Genomic DNA, 18,036 nt, shown 5'->3' on the forward strand with positions numbered 1-18,036 from the left:
ACATTTGTTGGAGTATACGATGGCCATGGAGGTCCAGAGGCTTCCAGATTCATTGCAGACAACATCTTCCCCAAGTTAAAGAGTAAGATACCACCATTCTCATTCTTTATTTCCTCACTCTTGGATATTTCAGGCATGCTAACACTTATGTCTGACATGAACAGTGTTTGCCTCTGAGGGTATGGAGATTTCAGAGCAGGTGATCAGCAAAACATTTGCAGAGACAGACAAAGATTTTCTCAAGGCAGTGAAGAAGCAATGGCCCACGAACCCACAGATGGCATCAGTAGGGTCTTGTTGCTTGGCAGGAGTGATATGCAACGGATTGGTGTATATTGCAAACACGGGAGATTCCAGAGCTGTGCTGGGCAGATCTGAGAGAGGTGGAGTGAGAGCTGTTCAATTATCGGTAGAACACAATGCCAATCTAGAGTCTGCAAGGCAAGAACTATGGTCAATGCATCCTAATGACCCCAACATTCTTGTGATGAAGCACAACATGTGGCGCGTGAAAGGCGTCATCCAGGTAACATATATACATGATGATTACACATTTGAAAACCTGCACAGAGCTTTGTCTCATAAGTTTCTAGGGAATACAAAAGCTTTAAAAAATCATCTATCGAAGCCATCCCTAAAACTGACTAGCAATTGTGTTATGACCTTTGACCAGGTAACAAAATCCATAGGTGACGCATACCTCAAAAGAGCAGAGTTCAACAGAGAACCTTTGCTGCCCAAGTTCAGATTACCAGAACATTTCACTAAGCCAATCCTTACTGCGGATCCATCAGTCACCGTTACCCGGCTTACTCCAAAAGACGAGTTTATGATTCTTGCTTCAGATGGGCTTTGGGAGCATCTTAGCAACCAGGAAGCTGTTGATATTGTACATAATGCCCCGCGCCAAGTAAGTTCAATGCCTAGGCCATATCTCACGGGTTACCACTTACCACCTGTCTGCTGCACAATTTGCACACAAGAATTAATTGTTAATATCTTCATTTTCCAGGGAATAGCAAGGAGACTACTCAAAGCTGCATTGAAGGAAGCAGCAAAGAAAAGAGAGATGAGATACGCAGACCTAAAAGAGATCCATCCTGGTGTTAGAAGGCATTTCCACGACGATATAACTGTTATTGTGATCTATCTCAACCCCCATCCGATCAAAACCAATGCTTGGGCATCTCCACTGTCAATTAGAGGGGGTTACCCAATGCATTCATCATCATGAACAGATCTTACAGCAACAATCATCCTATGTGAGGGAAATAATCTGGAGCCAGGGTCAAAGAAGGAACAAGTAGTATAGCTAGAACAATATTAAATTATATGAGATCTTTGATAGTATTCTCTACAAGAAATTGATGAATTTTCAATTCTCATGTACCCCTGTATGCAAATTATACACGAGGGTACCTTACATATAAGATCAGCAATGTCAATGATGGTAAGAATTGGAAACAAACAGATTACGTTGCAGCATATTGGCGTTTCGGCACAAGCCACAAGATAACCAGCAAGCGTAAATACAAAGACAACAATTAGAAAATAAGTAGCAAAACTAAACATTACATTCCCTTTATAAAAGTTTTCTGGCGCTTGATTCAAAATTATCAGAAAGCAAGTATCAACAACAAAGTTTATCTAAAATCTATTACAGAAACAAACGACATTGTGTAGCATCAGAAAGCCAAGCAAAGTTCCAGTCCCACGAACATAGATTCAGAATTTGAGGCTCTCTTTTCTTCACCGCCATAGAGACCAGAGAAATGGAAACCAACAAATACCTCTATAGTTCTAATGATGTCTTACATGACAAAGGAATTCTGAAGTAGCACAGCTTGAGAGGTCATGAAAATAAGCAACGAAAGAACGATACATGGTTATGGGATCCATTTAACATGCAATATTCGCAGTCAAGCACAGAACAGCAGTAAACCAGCTTACTTTAGTAACCACTGACTTTCATAAGATAAAATAGGCCTACTTTTTTAAGAAAACGGATTGGCACAACTCAAAAGTATTCAACACTTCTAACTAGACTTCAAAACAGCAAAAAATCTCACTTTCCATAAATATTTGCTGCATGCAGTACAAATTCTCTATTGCTGCTGCTTGTGCTTGGTACGAATATGCAATATTAAAAGGACCATCCACAGATATTTAAATGAAATTAAGGCATTACTCAAGCTACACTTACCACTTTAAGAACCTGCAACATGGAAAACGTCAATACCAGCCACTTCAGAATTCCTAGGTCCTAACACATTGATAATTGCCATTATAAGACAATCAGAACTATAGGTTTACTTATTGGTTTCTCAAGATCTCATCTGGTGACAAGCTTAGCTTCCGTCCATCTGAGAGAATCATTGCCTGACCGCAAAACCTTGCTCCACGACCGAACTTCGAACTTAATAAACATACGGGGACTTCTAATTCAGAAATAAAGAGAGAATGAAGCAGCCAGAGAGGGAATCATAAAACGCTAGTACACTACCTGCCAAAACCAAAGATTGAGGAGTCAGATACGAGAAAGAAACCAGGTATTAACAAGATTTTGCAGTGCAATAAGAAATATTTAGAGAAACCCACCTAACTACAAAGACAAAAGATACTTTGTTCAGGAACCTTAGGCAGCGTTTCCTGATACAGCTGCCTCCTGATAAAACAAAAGAGTAAGAAAAGGGACACCAATTAGCTTCTCTATTAATTATCTGATTCTAACAAATGGGAGAAACAATAGAAGTTAAAGACCGTTTACCTTGCCAATACTTTGCTTTCCAGGTAAATCTGAAGATGGATCCGAAGCCCCTTTTGAAAACCTAATCATGGATAATTCACAAACCACAAAATCAATTACTGAAAAAAAAAACATTGCACACTAGATAAACATAAATTGGGTTGCATAGAAAAGTACCTCAACGCTCTAGCTTTGCGTTTATCTTCTTCAGCGGAATCAACTTTAGTCTCTTTCCCAAAACGTGCGAGCCTCGCTTTCTTCTTTGCCTCTTCCTCAGTGTTGTTATCAGCAGCAGTAGAGGTTGCAGGAGAAACCCCAAATCTGTTTAAAATACAAAGCGAGTATTAAACTTCAGAAAATCAAGTATTAAAGCAATAAACAAACTATCAAACACAAAGAAAGCACTGTGTAAAATACCTATCAGCTCTAGCCTTTCGCTTCAATTCCTCAGCTTTCTTCGTTCCCGCTGTGTCATTCACCGTGGCTGCTGCTGCTGCTGCTACAGAACCAAACCTGCATCAAGGGTAAAATTCGTATCAATCTCGCCAACAATACGCGTTACCCTAATTTCAACCCTAATTTTAGCAAAAAGAACATCGATTCGTAACCCTAATTTTGGTAAAAACCCCAAAATACGATATAGAATCCAAAGAAGAATACAGTTTGATGAAAAGTCTTACCTCTCAGCACGAGAACTGCGCTTCTCCTCTTCGGTTAGCTTCACAGTAACCCCAAACCTCTCAGCACGTCGTATCTTCTTCTTAATATCATCGACCGGAGATATATCCCCAGAATCAATCGATCCAATAGCATTAGAGTCAGTTTCGTTCTTCTTCTCACCAGAAACATCAGAGAGGCCCTTTAATTCTCCGTCGAGAATGTCGTCGGTACGATCTGGCTCCACAGTGTTGAGGTCTACGATTTTCGTAGGTTTTTCGACAGTAGTAAGCCCTCCGCCATTCGCAATAGTAGCCGTGACCTTGTCTCCGTTGCTCGCCATGGAATCGCTCGTAGCTTCGTTTCGAGATTCGTTCGAGATTTTTTTTTTTTGTTCTTTTGCGATTTTGCCGAAGAATAGGGTTACAGTTCTCGGGGGACTTTTAATAAAGCCCTGGAGCGAAGGGTAATATCGTCTTGAAATAATCATGGACCGACGATTTGGATCTAAAATAGTCCGATCCATTTAACTTATTAGCCCACCAGAACTAGGATTAATATCATCCACTTAACACTTGACTCTAATTACGATCCGGGTCGGGTCTTAAAAATCCGACTTAAATAAAATGCGAAACGAAAACGTTTTAGTGGTTTATACTATATTTTATCCGATCGAAACTTTGTTTAATCTTTTTTATTTTTGTGTCTCAATGTATTGTTGTGTGTTTTGTTGCCTCTTTATTTGACCGTTGGATATATTCTGCGGCTATGTGAACTATGCATGTGAATATAAAAAGTATTCTTGCTCGGATAAATGAATACAAGTATGAAGAATTTGGTTCATAATTTCACCTTATGTTTTGTTGAAAATAAACTCTGTATTATAGCAATTGGCATGTATGTTCAAAAGAAAAAAATAGATATGTTCAAAGAAAACATATATTAGTAACCTAAAAGAAAAGAAAAAAAAAAACATGAAAGAAATTGAGATATTCTTTATAATTATACGAAATTAAGCATATATGATTTGGTGAGGTTGCGTTAAACGGCGTGGAGATAACAGCTTGAGCTTTTTGACCACTATTTTATTCGCCCTTTTCTGTTTTCTTTATATATATGTGTGTGTATCCATTGTCCAATTGTCATAATGAAGTTTTCGACTAAAACAAATTATATAGTGTTCTTCCTAGTGAAATTTATATCAAATCATTTACCAAACTTTCCTCTAAACTTGTTTTCATTTGATATAAAAATCAACACATCAAAACCAAAGAAAATAAAGAAAAATAGTTTTGAGCTTATTAGTATTCTCGCAAACAAAGTATCCAGAAGCTTTTGACCCTGACGATGAAAAATTAGAAAGTTCAACGACAGAGATAATCAAATGCTCACGTTTTAACTTTTTTCTATTGAAAGTCACGGTTGGTGCGATAAGCATGAACCTAGCCTCTAATTCAGTTTCCATTAAGTGTATATATATAAACTACATAGTTTTATCTGTTTGATCCATATAATTCCTGCAAAACATCATCTCTGTAATAAAAGACTAATCCCCTGAAGTAACAACTCTTACCGATCCTCTCCATGGCTCAATCTCCTCAGTAAGATCCTATTTCTACTTCATGAGGTTTCTTAATTATTTTCAAATTGAATTTATCGTCATGTTAAATCTATTTTTCTCTCCTTTAATTTTATTTCTTTATCAAGGAAAATTATCGTAGAAGATCGTCAGGTCCCGCTCGATGCTACCTCCGAGCAACCTGCTTTGTTTGTTGGAACCACGAGGTTTTTTTTCTTTTTTCTTTTTTCTTTAGTATTTTAATGATAGTCGAAGCTTCAAAAACATTTGTTATATTCGATGTATTATATTAAATTCGTTTGCTAATTAAAAGTCGAAACAAACAAGGTTGTACATGAGCTACACCTGCCCGTTTGCACAACGTGTTTGGATTACCAGAAACCTCAAGGTACTTGATTTTTACTTTTTTTTGGTTGTGTCACTATGTGTAAGTAAATTGAGATTGAGACTTTAAATTTTTGAAAGCCAGATTGGTTTTATAATATTCGTTTGATGTTTGGGGGTGTTTTAGGGTCTGCAAGAGGAGATCAAACTAGTTCCTATAGACCTTTTTAATAGGCCAGCTTGGTACAAGGAGAAAGTAAATCCTGCTAACAAGGTGACCGATATTTGATAAATCCTTATAAACTAATTAATTAAGGTTCCTTCAAAAGTGACAATAATAAGAGTCTAAGATTAATGTGATAATGATATATATATATGTAGGTCCCGGCCCTTGAACACAATGGGAAAATCATAGGGGAAAGTCTTGATTTAATCAAATATGTCGATAGCAATTTCAACGGGCCTTCACTTTACCCCGAGGTAAGATCTTGCTCGGATGTTATAGAGCTTGTTCATTTCAAGTTACGTGATAAACTTTTAATGGTATTTTTTACTTATTTATTGTTGGTCTAGGATCCTGCGAAGAGAGAGTTTGGCGAAGACTTGTTGAAATATGTTGATGCAACATTCGTAAAAACTGTGTTTGGCTCTTTCAAAAGTGACCCGGTTAAAGAAACAGGTAAGATTGATTTTCGTGAGACTTGTTAAATTGTATATGACCAACTCGATTAATTGTATATACGTTTACATTTTAGTATACCTTTTCTATTTATAAAAATATATTATTAGCACGAGTCAAAATTTCAGAAGTAGGAGCTGAAGATAAACTTATGTGTTTTAATTTGACGCAGCATCGGTCTTTGATCACGTGGAAAATGCTTTGAAGAAGTTTGATGATGGTCCATTCTTCCTCGGCGAGCTTAGTTTGGTATAAAAAGTTTTACTAAAAGAAAAATGAAACCTTCTTTAATGTTTCACTATGGTTACAAAAGTTTTCTCGATTTTTTTTTTTTTTTTTTTTTTCCAGGTTGATATCGCTTATCTCCCATTTATCGAACGATTTCAAATCTTCCTCGACGAAGTTTTTAAATACGAAATTATAATTGGACGTCCGAAACTAGCTACTTGGATTGAGGTACACATAACACATGCATGTGTGATAATATGCACATGGACATGGTAAAGCTTTTTTTAATATGATTTAATTAGCTGCTTGATTGCTTTAACTCTTAATTTTGCATGTGCAGAAAATGAATAAGATGGTTGCATATACGCAGACGAAAACCGACTCGGACTATACCGTTAACTATTTCAAGAAGTTCATGGTACGTACGTACGAGCTTCTAAATATTCAACGAATAACCAAAATGGTTATTTTAAAACGGTTTAATTTCACGTTTGCTTGGCCATTTTTGTCTTCCTCAATTCCGGTTTAACGTACGTTCGGTTCTATAACAAAACTAACCGATTCCGGTTTTTCTTTTTGCAGTAAAAGTACCAAATCAATCGGAATCGGACCGACTCGGATTATTATACCAGATACTTGAAAGTCGGTGTTATAATGATCTGGATTTGGTACTGTTATTACTTTGATAATAAGAAAGATTTGGTTATTGTATTTACTTTTACTTTAATCAACAGAGATATGGTTACTTCTTCGTGCTTGGATTTTCAAATAATAAAATGGGCTCTGTTTATGACTGAGATCTAAAACTATGGGCCTTAGTTTGTTATTGAATTGGATCATTTACGGCCCACTATGATATATCGAGTTATCCTCAACATTGCCACGTGTCTCATACTCTGTAATTTTCGAGAAACATACAAATAACGCTATCACTCTCTCTGTTCTTGGGGGTTGTTGACTTGTTGTTTCGTATGATAAAAAAAAGAGAAATCCTTAATTTCTACAAAATCAGTCAGATCTTTGAAATACACATTCGTCAATGGCGTCTCCTATGTAAGATTTATTGTTCTTTATCCAAATTCTGGGATTTTTTTGGGTTCCGCAAATTCATGTTTTTACAAAAATATTTTTTTAGAATTTAAGTTTTTGTTGTTGTGGCAGTGTTGTAGAAGATCGTCCAGCTCCACTCGATGCTACTGCTGATCCACCGGCTGTGTTCGACGGCACCACTAGGTTAAATAAATCTTCATTTTTTGCGTCTTATATATGTATTTGGTTTTAACTTAAAGAACTCTACAACAATTTTGTTATGTATCTTTATACTCTTATTGTTTTGTGTTACCAAAAAGATTGTACACAAGCTACGTTTGCCCATTTGCTCAACGAGTTTGGATCACCAGAAACTTCAAGGTTTAACAGCTTCTCCTTTGTACTAGTCTCTCTCACCTTCTACAATATAGTGAGATTTCCAAGAAACTATACATTAGCAAATCTGCAAAACAATTTTAGGTCTTTTTGCCTATGTTTACTATATTTATAAGTACAAGTTGGATTCTGAAGATAAGGTTTTGTAGGGTTTGCAAGAAAAGATCAAACTTGTTCCTTTGGATCTTGGGAATAGGCCTGATTGGTACAAGGAGAAAGTGTATCCAGAGAACAAGGTTACAAAAAGCTATATCTATTTAGTATAACTAACGAAATTCATATGTTACATATTTCACTTTTTGGTTGGAAACATATCTTTTGCAGAATTCATATGTTACATATTTCACTTTTTTGGTTGGAATCTAATCTTTTGTAGGTGCCAGCGCTTGAGCACAATGGGAAAATCATTGGGGAGAGTCTGGATTTGATCAAATATCTTGATAACACTTTTGAAGGGCCTTCCCTTTACCCCGAGGTAACACCATGACCATACCATACTACCTGGTATTGTGTGTTTCCCTTCATTATTAATTCTCTGATTCTACAATTCGTTGGGGGCCCTCTCTAGGATCATGCAAAAAGAGAGTTTGGCGACGAGTTATTGAAGTATGCTGATACTTTCTATAAAACTATGTATGCGTCACTCAAAGGAGACCCCTCTAAAGAAACCCGTGAGACTTTTAACTCCTCAAAGTTTCGGTCTATCAAGGGTGAAAGCATATAAGATATGACCTGACATTTCATGTTCTTGTTGCAGCACCTGTGTTAGATTATCTGGAAAACGCTCTGTATAAGTTCGATGACGGGCCATTCTTCCTTGGTCAGTTTAGCTTGGTATAAGCCTCATCACTGGCCTTTTTTTTGAGATCCTATATTACTCTTTCGTTTGTTCTTAAATGGAGTGCTTACATTAATTCTTTGGTTTTCTTGCAAGGTTGATATCGCCTATATCCCGTTCATGGAAAGGTTTCAAATTGTACTTAATGAGTTTTTTAAGTTCGACGTTACTGCAGAACGGCCTAAACTATCTGCATGGATCGAGGTACATATGCAATCTCCATCAAGATTACATGTATCCTCATTAGTGATTGGTACTAAAGCGATCGATCTGTATTATGTTTGTAGGAATTGAACAAGATTGATGCCTATGCACAAACGAAAATCGATCCTAAGGAGATTATGGAGATTTTCAAGAAAAAATTCATGGTAAATCATATATCATTAGGATATATACTCTTTATTCACTGAACTACCACATGATTTTATTGGATACAAAGGTGAGTTGCTTCATATTATGTTTGGGATTAGAAGCTAGGCCTTTTATAAACTGGTTGTCTAGGTGTGAATGTTTGTTGCTTTCCGTTCTGGGAATGAAAACATAGTTGGTTTAGCATCCAGCTCAGAGACAAACCCATCTTTCTGAGTTTCTCCAACGGGCGTTTTGCATCTTAAATCGTTTTAAACGCAAGGGCCATGAACTAATCATCAACTATTACTATGGGCCTATGGCCAAATGAATTTGTTAAATACTTTCCTCTGTTCAATGGTCTAATACCAAATCTGAGTCTTATATATTCCGGTTATATTCTTGCAGTAAGGAAGCACTAAGAAGTAAGAAGTAAAGTGTACCAGACCATGAAACCACCTTGTACGCAAAGGCCATGCACTATAATCATCAGCTATTACTATGTTCCGCAGTTAATAGTCTATATCGAATCTGAGTCTTATATGGGTTATATTCTTGCAGTAATGAAGCACTAAGAAGTAAAAGTTTACCGGACCATTGAACTACCTTGTACGAAAAGGTGGTCTTTGGATATGAAGTAAGAATCAGATGATGCAATAACAGAGCTTGATCTGTATTTTAGTCTTAATCAGTTATCAACCATTGGCATTGTTAAACTATTTACACACATTGTATAATAGTAAAATACTGTTTAAACAATAATTTTGGAATTATAGTCACCGAACCTTCACATTCGCACTTAAACTAGTGCAATACGCTAGGAACAATGGGCTCGAGAGGCAAGGAAATAGAAATCAGAAGAATCCCGGATTTCATGGATTAACATTCATAAGATTTGCTTAATACCACAATCTCATTAAAACTATTGCACTGCAAGGATGATGTAAAAGTTGTAAAGAGCCTATTGCAGGAACAAAGATATACTGTAGAAAAAACCGGGATGTAAAGGCAATAGTTTTTTATTTTTTTTATTATTAATATTATTTTTTATTTTGCAAAATTTGCAAAAGGCAATGATATTTATTATTTTAATAAGAACGTATGCGTATTGTGCAAACAAAAGAAAACCTAAAACGTCTGCTTTTATCATGGCGAACAGGCGAGGGAGACGGAGGCGCCGAAAACGTGGTAAAAACCATAGCCACTGCAGAATCAAACACGGTGCAGATTTCATCAACTCTATGCCAGATGAGATCCTGCACCATATTCTCTCCTTTATTCCCACCGAATTGGCCATGACAACTTGCGTCTTATCCAGACGGTGGAGGCATGTATGGTGCGAGACACCTTGTCTCGACATTGATGATAAAAGACACAAGGACAAGGCCTGCCGAAGCATAAACCATACCCTAACTTCCTACACGGCTCCCAAAATCAATAGTTTCAATCTTTTATTGAGACTTCTTCACAACACTTCCCCAGAGGTTGATAGCTGGATCGAGTTCGCTATCTCCCGCAATGTGGCGAAGCTGTCTGTGTCCATTGTAGATTTTACATACTCCAAGACTTACAGTTTTCCGGATATCTTCTATCTAAGTTCCTCTCTAAAGCAGCTCACCGTGAAGTTGTCCAATTTTGATATGATTCCCAGATGCATAGTGTCTTGGAAATCCCTAAGGACCTTGTCGCTGTTTTATTGTAGACTTCCGGATGAGTCCATTGATAATATTCTCTCTGGCTGTCCAATCCTCGAAAGCTTAAAATTGGTTAGATGCAGTTCACTTGAGCGTCTTGATCTGAGTAAATCCCCAAGTCTGAGGAGATTGGAGATAAATTGTCCTAAAGGGCCAGTCGTGATTGTAGCGCCACACATCCATTATTTGAAATTGGAATACTTTGATAGATCATCTACTTTAGTGAATGTCACTTCTTTGGCCGAAGCTGACCTTAAAATTATCAGTGTAATACTCCATCCCTCGAATGCTGATCTTTATCAAACCATGGCGCTGGAGATGGTAGCAAAATCACACAACGTAGAGAGGCTTACTCTTGGGGGAACCCTTTTTCAGGTATGTTGGCATACCTAAAACTCAATTACCATGGCTGGTAGAGTTGTTATCATTTGTTTTGCACGCGCCCTTAACTAATGTTTGTTTGATGGTTAATTAAGATGGCCTTGATGAAAACATGAACTTGCTAATTAAGTGGTTTTTCTAACAAATATTTTCATTAGTTATCAGTTTTTTTGCTTCCTTTGTTTTTATCTTTTTTGCCAAGGAACCAAAGTCTATGGTAATCAAAATGTAAATCCAAACTTTTCATTATATATGATATTTACTTGCTTAACAAATAATATTTTCATTAGTGTGACCTTTTAATTTCATCATATCTCGTTTTGTTAGATTCTCTCTCTGGCCGAGGTTCGCGGTGCTCCTTTCCCAACGCTCAAGGTCCAAACTTTGACTGTTAAAACGGAGCTTGTTCGATCTATTATCCCTGGTATATTAAGGTTACTACAAAATTCACCTGGCCTAAAGAAGCTAACATTACACACGATGCCCTGCTACAACATAATGGTATCTATACCACAAACCTCTTTCATTTCCTTGTGTGTTCATAAGACCATGCAAACTTATAACCGACTAGGAACATTCCACGAACCATGTCTATCACTTTTCTTGGGATATAGGATTGATATTATTAAAAAATCACTAGTGTTAGTTTGCTTTGGGATAACTATATATTTTGTGCTCTACAGGATATGCATCATTTAAAAGGCTTAATTCCGGATCAGTACCGTTGGAGATCAACATGTGAGGTGTTTCCTACATCAAAGGAGATCTATAAGATGTTTGGTTGTAATGATGCAACGTCGAAACTCTTGGCTTCGTTCATTGAATTGGTGGTGAGAAACGCAAAGACACTAGAGAGGATGGTTATATGGTTGGAAGGTAGTTACTTTAATGATGCACAATGGTTCGAAGAGATGCTTCAGATGGTTGAAACGATTTCTCACAACAATAATGTCTCCATTGTGCTCAAACGAAGCAATTGCTAAACATATTTGCATCATTGTGTGTTGTTATTTTATAATATACTCATCTGTTTAACTAACCATTGTTACAATCAAAATCTCAAGAACTAATTAGTTTGTCTAGTATTTAATTATAATTTTCTAGTTTTTCTAATTTTTTCGATTAATTAACTATTATAAAACCATTATCAATTTTATTTTGTTACATTAATTGATTTTTAAATCGAATTAAAACCGAACCAAGTTAAAATAAAAATAAATCGAACCGAACCGAACTAAACATAAACCGAACAGAAACCAAACTAAATTAACTTCGTTGAGTGTGGTAAGAGTTTTTCCAAAATCAAATAAATTGAATCCAAACCGAATCCAAACCGAATCTAAACTTAAACCGAAATGCCCACCTCTAAGTCGACTATCTTGTTTTAGGCCTTTATAGGCCCCAAAAGTAAATTTAAGTAAATAAGCTTTTCTAACTATATATGCCCAATAAGTAAAAGAAAAGCCTCACCACGGCCCACAGACCGCGTATAGAAATCTCCTATAGGCCCACTACTGATGGTACGACGTGGCAATTATGAACGTTGGAGCAGTTTTCCAATTCTCTCAGACGCGCTTTTCCGTTTTTGGACAAATATCACTTTTTTCCTTAGGATTTGGAAATAAGTATCTTTTACTTAACAACCGTCGGATCAATCTCAAACCTAATCTAACGGTGAATTACACTTTACACAGGAACATTCTGGAACTCTCAACCTCTATAAAAACCCCCTGACTTCGTTGCTCTTCTTTCTTCACAAAACCTAAAAACCTAAGCTGCTCTAAAACTTTTCGTCTCTTTCTTCTTAATACGCTTAATAAAGCCTTTTGAAAACAATGGCTGGTAAGGGAGAAGGTCCTGCGATCGGTATCGATCTTGGTACTACCTACTCTTGTGTTGGAGTTTGGCAACACGACCGTGTTGAGATCATTGCTAATGATCAGGGTAACCGGACCACGCCGTCTTACGTTGCTTTCACCGACACCGAGAGGCTGATCGGAGATGCTGCGAAGAACCAGGTCGCCATGAACCCTGTTAACACTGTCTTCGGTGTGTATACTCTCTCATCTTATTTACATACTCTGCTTTTAATTCTCTCGATAATATCGGTGTTTCGTGTTTGAGTTAAATTACGAATTTATAGGGTTTGTATAGGATGATAATTAGGGTTATACCCTTTGTTGATTTGTTGTGAATTTGTTGAAAAGTTAGGATTTTTATCTTCTCTGACCAAAGAATTTTAGTTTAAGTTGATGATTTGGTCTGTAGTGTTCTCTTTGATTTTGATTTTTGTGTGTTCGGTCTATTGATTTTGGGTTTTGTTTAATTTTGACAGATGCAAAGAGGTTGATTGGTCGTAGATTCAGTGACGCATCTGTTCAAAGCGACAGGAAGTTGTGGCCTTTCACAATCATCTCTTCAGGAACTGCTGAGAAACCAATGATCGTAGTCAACTACAAGGGTGAAGAGAAACAGTTTTCCGCTGAGGAGATCTCTTCAATGGTTCTCATTAAGATGCGTGAGATTAGTGAAGCTTACCTTGGCACTACTATCAAGAACGCTGTGGTCACTGTTCCTGCTTACTTCAATGACTCTCAGCGTCAAGCCACAAAGGATGCTGGTGTCATCGCTGGTTTGAATGTTCTGCGTATCATCAACGAGCCCACTGCTGCTGCCATTGCCTACGGTCTTGACAAGAAGGCCACCAGCGTTGGAGAGAAGAACGTTCTCATCTTTGATCTTGGTGGTGGTACTTTTGATGTCTCTCTTCTTACAATTGAAGAAGGTATCTTTGAGGTCAAGGCCACTGCTGGAGACACTCATCTTGGTGGTGAAGATTTCGATAACAGAATGGTTAACCACTTTGTTCAAGAGTTTAAGAGGAAGAGCAAGCAGGACATCACTGGCCTCGCAAGACCCCTTAGGAGGCTGAGAACAGCTTGCGAGAGAGCAAAGAGAACTCTTTCTTCCACGGCGCAAACGACCATCGAGATTGACTCTCTCTATGGAGGAGCTGACCTCTTTGCTCCAATTACCCGTGCTAGATTCGAAGAGCTTAACATGGATCTTTTCAGGAAGTGTATGGAGCCTGTTGAGAAGTGTCTCCGTGATGCTAAGATGGACAAGAGCTCAGTCCATGAAGTTGTTCTTGTCGGTGGTTCCACCCGTATCCCCAAAGTTCAACAGCTTCTCCAAGATTTCTTCAATGGTAAAGAGCTCTGCAAGTCTATCAACCCTGACGAGGCTGTTGCATACGGTGCAGCCGTCCAGGGAGCTATTCTCAGCGGTGAAGGAAACGAAAAGGTTCAAGACCTTCTCTTGCTCGATGTCACTCCTCTCTCCCTCGGTCTTGAAACTGCTGGTGGTGTCATGACCACTTTGATCCAGAGAAACACAACCATCCCGACCAAGAAGGAGCAGGTCTTCTCCACTTACTCAGACAACCAGCCCGGCGTGTTGATCCAGGTGTTCGAAGGTGAGAGAGCCAGAACCAAGGACAACAACCTTCTCGGTAAATTCGAGCTCTCTGGAATCCCTCCGGCTCCACGTGGTGTGCCTCAGATCACTGTCTGCTTTGACATTGACGCCAATGGTATCCTCAACGTATCTGCTGAGGACAAGACCACCGGACAGAAGAACAAGATCACCATCACCAATGACAAGGGTCGTCTCTCCAAGGATGAGATCGAGAAGATGGTTCAAGAGGCAGAGAAGTACAAGTCTGAGGACGAGGAACACAAGAAGAAGGTTGAAGCAAAGAATGCTCTTGAAAACTACGCTTACAACATGAGGAACACCATCCAGGACGAGAAGATTGGTGAGAAGCTTCCCGCAGCAGACAAGAAGAAGATTGAGGATTCGATTGAGCAGGCGATTCAGTGGCTCGAGGGTAACCAGTTGGCTGAGGCTGATGAGTACGAAGACAAGATGAAGGAGTTGGAGGGTGTTTGTAATCCGATCATCGCCAAGATTTACCAAGGAGGAGCTGGTGGTGAAGCCGGTGGTCCTGGAGCTGCTGGAATGGACTACGATGAAGCTCCTCCTGCCTCAGGTGGTGCTGGCCCCAAGATCGAGGAAGTCGACTAAGTTGTTTTGTGTTGGTTCTAACTCTCTGTTTGTTGTTGTCGGGTGACTGCTTAGGACTTGGGTCCTTTCTTATGAAAATTTCTCTAGTTGAACTTTCCTTGTTTTTTTTCTTCCGAAATCAGAATCCTAATTTCCTTTTGTAATTTGGGGATAATTTCTGAAGCTTGTGTCCTTTTGTGCTTCACAAACCAGGAACTACAAGCCATACACTTTACTTTACACTAAGCTTATTGTCACATTTCAAAGCATGTGCTACAATACATGTGAAGAGATCACCTATAAACAACATTATAAACAAAGTCCTCTATATGGATACAAACAAAGATGCAAACAGCTCGTAAGCAACACTTCATAGTTCATACTTAAGTCTGCAAATCATTCAACAAAGATGCACAGCTCATTTGAGTCGGGTGAAACAGTCTTGTTATTACTGTCAGAAGAGTTAATCTTGTAGAATGCTCTCCATTCATCGATGTTCTTCATCCTATCACATTTCAGTTCAGGTAAGCATCTTCTCTCTACAATCTCTATAATCTTCTCTGTTTTTCCTAGATGCAGGGCTGCTCCTCTTACTGATTCTTCCCTCACTTCTACAGCTGTCACCAAACACTTGATAGATATCACTTGCCCTACATTGCAAAAGCAACCTGAAACTATGTCCGAGATTGTGGTTTCCAGCTTTTTTAGCAGAGCTTCCCCTGTTCCGTAGTCTCTTGACTCGTAATTGTGGAGAATGGTTTGACATATCCGGTACATGGAGTTGGCCGCTAGAGTCTTGATAGGCCAATGAGAGGGTTTGTGCTTCATGCATGCCATTAGGTTCATCTGCCACGACTCTGAAAACTCTTTCTTTGCGACTTCCACGAGCTCCCTAAGTGTTTCTTCTGGACTTTTTTGTTGCTTGGATAGTTTCCGAAGATCCACATCAAACCACTTATGATAGAGATCAACTCCTAGCCAAACTACCTCAGCAGCTTTCCTCAAGTTAGATAACTCTCCTCCGGTATCTAGGATGTGTTCAAACTTGCTGACAGAGTCCAGGGCCTCATTGACAGCATTAAGCAACTTCTCCACGGAGCAAGGCTTGACATTGGGAAGAGCAACAGCGATGGTTGCAAGTGTTACTAGCGGGAGAGCCCAACAATTCGGTGGCTCACCAGATGCGGCAAGAGAAGCCACCTCGTTGCTGTCAAACTCTTTAATCCCTTCAAATCCTTTTGAAACGGGTGTTGTTGCTTCCAAAAGCTCTATCAGATCTATCGGTTGTTTTTTTCTTCCGTTCGTTATCCAATGATCCGTGGCCTCACAGTTGCTCCGCACCATCAAATCCACCAGCTCGTCCTCTCCTTCAAGATGCAAGACAAACCTCGCAAGCTCCTGTCTCGAGCTTGGATTTGAACTCTCTGACTCAACGTGAGAAACAGTACCCCTTGTTCTGAGTCTTCTGACTGCAAAATAACAGCAGATCAAGATTCTACTTATACAGTAGACCGAGATGTAACGGATAATTTTGCTTGCAAACACGATAACATACTGTATTCCTATACATACATCCAGTATCCAGCGTTTTGCATCGTGTGCAATCTTCCTGCAGCTACGGTCTTTGAGGATCGAAAGGCTTAAGGGACGTTGTTTCTTCTCAGAGAACCATTGTGTCCAGTAACTCTCTACTCTAAACTCATCTCTGTAAGACTTCTTCCCTCTTAACGGACAGTGAAATTTCACAGCCGTGAACCATCTGATGGCAGGAGCAACAGTCCCTATGACTACTGCAGTAGTCTGGCATACAAGTACCAAAAAGGTTGACCATTTGTAATCAGAGTCACCGTGGCAGAAGCCGAGTGACCTCGGTCTCAGCAAATAAGACCGAACCATGGCCTCACCTAACGTAACGGCACTCAAGAGACAGAAGAAGCCAGAAGCAGTGCACGTGACAGAACGAGCCATCACGAACTGAGGGCTACTGGTGTGAGCCATCATCCAGAACTTGGACAAATCTTGCTGAATCCTCTTAGCTACTGTTGTTCTCTCTGTAGCCAAAGGACACTGCAAGGCAACGTACTTCTTCTTGTACTTGGTTTCCAAGATCCTTTTGGTGGTGGGGACTGCAGTAGCAGAGAAGCTCAAGATTAGTAGCATAAGAAGCATGAGAAGCAGAACAAGAAAGTGTTCTTCTTTAAAGGCGTAGATGGCACCTGTGCCTAACTGTATACAGATGTTGACAACGTCGGTGATAACAAGAATCCCTAAAGCCATGAGATTCATGAGGAGATCTTGGTTCTCCATAATACCTAGAGATGGCATGGAGTTGCCCATCACGGTACACACGAAGACGCTGCTACTGAGTTTAGACAACTGGTCGTGGCGACTAGGCATCGAAGTGTTGAGATCGACAGAGAGTTTGATCCCGACGCCGATGAAAGTCAGAGAAGTTGCGTTGAGAGAAAAGAACTTACAGGGGAACCAGAACTTGCGGTGTCGGAAGCCGTGAAGAAGATCTGCGGCCATGGCTAGTCCGCAGATCAGTGAAGCTGCAGCAACGTATAAACCAATTGAAGGTAATGGTTTACTAAACTCTGCGTCGTTCAATTCGCCATGGGAGTCGCACCCGAGGTTACCCATCAGTTGATTTCTCTCTCTTTCTCTGTTCTCAAGACTTTGATCGGAAAGATGTTCTTTTTGTTGACTCCATGGAGAGGAGAGGGAGTGTGGTCTTGTCTTGTGTGTCTCTGATTAGTTTTGGTCAACTTTGGGATTTCAACCCAGAAGAAAGTTCTTTCTTTTAAGGTCAGTTTTGTTCCTCTTACAAGGTTTTTGTCAACTTGAATTCTTATGTTTTGCTTCTTTTGATCGTTTTGTCTTTTCGTCTATGTTTACTACATTAACACTAGGGATGGTAGTAATACAATCAAAATCTAACCTTTAAAGAGTTTTGGAGCTGTAGTATATTACAATAATAATTCAGGAATGAAAACAGAAACATTCCTCAATACAATATAATGATATATTATCATAATTCAAAGCAAATGCTACATAACATTACTTCTGAAG

The 18,036-nt window shown here is 38.9% G+C and overlaps 7 protein-coding genes across 11 annotated transcripts in view; 5 read left to right on the forward strand and 2 right to left on the reverse strand.

Moving 5' to 3' along the window:
• Positions 1-1,485, forward strand: part of LOC104768444 (probable protein phosphatase 2C 67) — a 9,766-nt gene extending 8,281 nt beyond the window's left edge. The window contains exons 2-5 of one of the 2 annotated variants that reach the window (XM_010492436.2): positions 3-82; positions 165-526; positions 674-910; positions 1,013-1,485. In XM_010492436.2, coding sequence (XP_010490738.1) covers positions 3-82; positions 165-526; positions 674-910; positions 1,013-1,234 — 901 coding nt within the window. In that variant the 3' untranslated portion in view covers positions 1,235-1,485. The remainder of the gene's footprint in view (positions 1-2; positions 83-164; positions 527-673; positions 911-1,012) is intronic. The other variant, XM_019242424.1, reaches the window with a different exon arrangement.
• On the reverse strand, positions 1,555-3,828 carry LOC104768443 (protein MODIFIER OF SNC1 11). Its single transcript, XM_010492434.2, has 6 exons — positions 3,427-3,828; positions 3,164-3,259; positions 2,924-3,067; positions 2,768-2,828; positions 2,599-2,665; positions 1,555-2,503 (listed from the first exon to the last, which is right to left on the reverse strand). Exons 1-5 carry the CDS (start codon positions 3,744-3,746, stop codon positions 2,636-2,638), a joined length of 651 nt encoding a protein of 216 aa, XP_010490736.1. The 5' UTR covers positions 3,747-3,828; the 3' UTR covers positions 1,555-2,503; positions 2,599-2,635.
• On the forward strand, positions 4,708-7,039 carry LOC104768446 (glutathione S-transferase L1-like). Of its 2 annotated transcripts, XR_764240.2 has the most exons (11): positions 4,708-5,004; positions 5,111-5,188; positions 5,310-5,370; positions 5,494-5,580; positions 5,688-5,786; positions 5,880-5,985; positions 6,158-6,234; positions 6,334-6,441; positions 6,554-6,631; positions 6,796-6,855; positions 6,948-7,039. XR_764240.2 is itself a non-coding variant. In XM_010492437.2 (10 exons), exons 1-10 carry the CDS (start codon positions 4,988-4,990, stop codon positions 6,796-6,798), a joined length of 714 nt encoding a protein of 237 aa, XP_010490739.1. In that variant the 5' UTR covers positions 4,709-4,987; the 3' UTR covers positions 6,799-7,010. The 2 variants fall into 2 exon arrangements, 1 of the variants encoding a protein (XP_010490739.1); XM_010492437.2 differs by having other exon boundaries at positions 4,709-5,004; positions 6,796-7,010.
• On the forward strand, positions 7,131-9,610 carry LOC104768447 (glutathione S-transferase L3). 2 transcript variants are annotated; one of them, XR_764241.2, is made up of 11 exons: positions 7,131-7,266; positions 7,375-7,446; positions 7,563-7,623; positions 7,788-7,874; positions 8,015-8,113; positions 8,207-8,309; positions 8,396-8,472; positions 8,573-8,680; positions 8,764-8,844; positions 9,233-9,286; positions 9,386-9,610. XR_764241.2 is itself a non-coding variant. In XM_010492438.2 (10 exons), exons 1-10 carry the CDS (start codon positions 7,253-7,255, stop codon positions 9,233-9,235), a joined length of 705 nt encoding a protein of 234 aa, XP_010490740.1. In that variant the 5' UTR covers positions 7,131-7,252; the 3' UTR covers positions 9,236-9,610. The 2 variants fall into 2 exon arrangements, 1 of the variants encoding a protein (XP_010490740.1); XM_010492438.2 differs by having other exon boundaries at positions 9,233-9,610.
• On the forward strand, positions 9,973-11,960 carry LOC104768448 (putative F-box/LRR-repeat protein At5g02700). Its single transcript, XM_010492439.1, has 3 exons — positions 9,973-10,893; positions 11,227-11,400; positions 11,583-11,960. Exons 1-3 carry the CDS (start codon positions 9,973-9,975, stop codon positions 11,880-11,882), a joined length of 1,395 nt encoding a protein of 464 aa, XP_010490741.1. The 3' UTR covers positions 11,883-11,960.
• Positions 12,669-15,128, forward strand: LOC104768449 (probable mediator of RNA polymerase II transcription subunit 37c). The gene is made up of 2 exons (XM_010492440.1): positions 12,669-12,948; positions 13,235-15,128. Exons 1-2 carry the CDS (start codon positions 12,735-12,737, stop codon positions 14,983-14,985), a joined length of 1,965 nt encoding a protein of 654 aa, XP_010490742.1. The 5' UTR covers positions 12,669-12,734; the 3' UTR covers positions 14,986-15,128.
• Positions 15,179-17,767, reverse strand: LOC104768452. Of its 2 annotated transcripts, XM_010492444.2 has the most exons (2): positions 17,181-17,767; positions 15,179-17,090 (listed from the first exon to the last, which is right to left on the reverse strand). In XM_010492444.2, exons 1-2 carry the CDS (start codon positions 17,605-17,607, stop codon positions 15,361-15,363), a joined length of 2,157 nt encoding a protein of 718 aa, XP_010490746.1. In that variant the 5' UTR covers positions 17,608-17,767; the 3' UTR covers positions 15,179-15,360. The 2 variants fall into 2 exon arrangements, with proteins under 2 accessions (XP_010490746.1, XP_010490744.1); XM_010492442.2 differs by having other exon boundaries at positions 15,179-17,767.

Source organism: Camelina sativa, chromosome 20 (genome assembly GCF_000633955.1).
Source record: "Camelina sativa cultivar DH55 chromosome 20, Cs, whole genome shotgun sequence".
In the NCBI taxonomy this organism is placed as follows: domain Eukaryota; kingdom Viridiplantae; phylum Streptophyta; class Magnoliopsida; order Brassicales; family Brassicaceae; genus Camelina; species Camelina sativa.

Excerpts from the sequence above, each read along its gene's own strand:
- LOC104768443 (XM_010492434.2), bottom strand. The coding sequence starts at position 3,746 with ATGGCGAGCAACGGAGACAAGGTCACGGCTACTATTGCGAATGGCGGA. Across the intron at positions 3,260-3,426 it reads CGCAGTTCTCGTGCTGAGAG|GTTTGGTTCTGTAGCAGCAG; the intron begins GTAAGACTTTTC and ends CCCTTGATGCAG. Across the intron at positions 2,829-2,923 it reads CGCAAAGCTAGAGCGTTGAG|GTTTTCAAAAGGGGCTTCGG; the intron begins GTACTTTTCTAT and ends ATCCATGATTAG.
- LOC104768449 (XM_010492440.1), top strand. The coding sequence starts at position 12,735 with ATGGCTGGTAAGGGAGAAGGTCCTGCGATCGGTATCGATCTTGGTACT. Across the intron at positions 12,949-13,234 it reads CCCTGTTAACACTGTCTTCG|ATGCAAAGAGGTTGATTGGT; the intron begins GTGTGTATACTC and ends TAATTTTGACAG.
- LOC104768448 (XM_010492439.1), top strand. The coding sequence starts at position 9,973 with ATGGCGAACAGGCGAGGGAGACGGAGGCGCCGAAAACGTGGTAAAAAC. Across the intron at positions 10,894-11,226 it reads TTGGGGGAACCCTTTTTCAG|ATTCTCTCTCTGGCCGAGGT; the intron begins GTATGTTGGCAT and ends TCGTTTTGTTAG. Across the intron at positions 11,401-11,582 it reads TGCCCTGCTACAACATAATG|GATATGCATCATTTAAAAGG; the intron begins GTATCTATACCA and ends TGTGCTCTACAG.
- LOC104768447 (XM_010492438.2), top strand. Across the intron at positions 8,114-8,206 it reads GGCCTTCCCTTTACCCCGAG|GATCATGCAAAAAGAGAGTT; the intron begins GTAACACCATGA and ends GGCCCTCTCTAG. Across the intron at positions 8,473-8,572 it reads TCCTTGGTCAGTTTAGCTTG|GTTGATATCGCCTATATCCC; the intron begins GTATAAGCCTCA and ends TTTTCTTGCAAG.
- LOC104768452 (XM_010492442.2), bottom strand. The coding sequence starts at position 17,607 with ATGGGTAACCTCGGGTGCGACTCCCATGGCGAATTGAACGACGCAGAG.
- LOC104768446 (XM_010492437.2), top strand. Across the intron at positions 5,189-5,309 it reads TTGTTTGTTGGAACCACGAG|GTTGTACATGAGCTACACCT; the intron begins GTTTTTTTTCTT and ends GAAACAAACAAG. Across the intron at positions 5,371-5,493 it reads GGATTACCAGAAACCTCAAG|GGTCTGCAAGAGGAGATCAA; the intron begins GTACTTGATTTT and ends GGGGTGTTTTAG.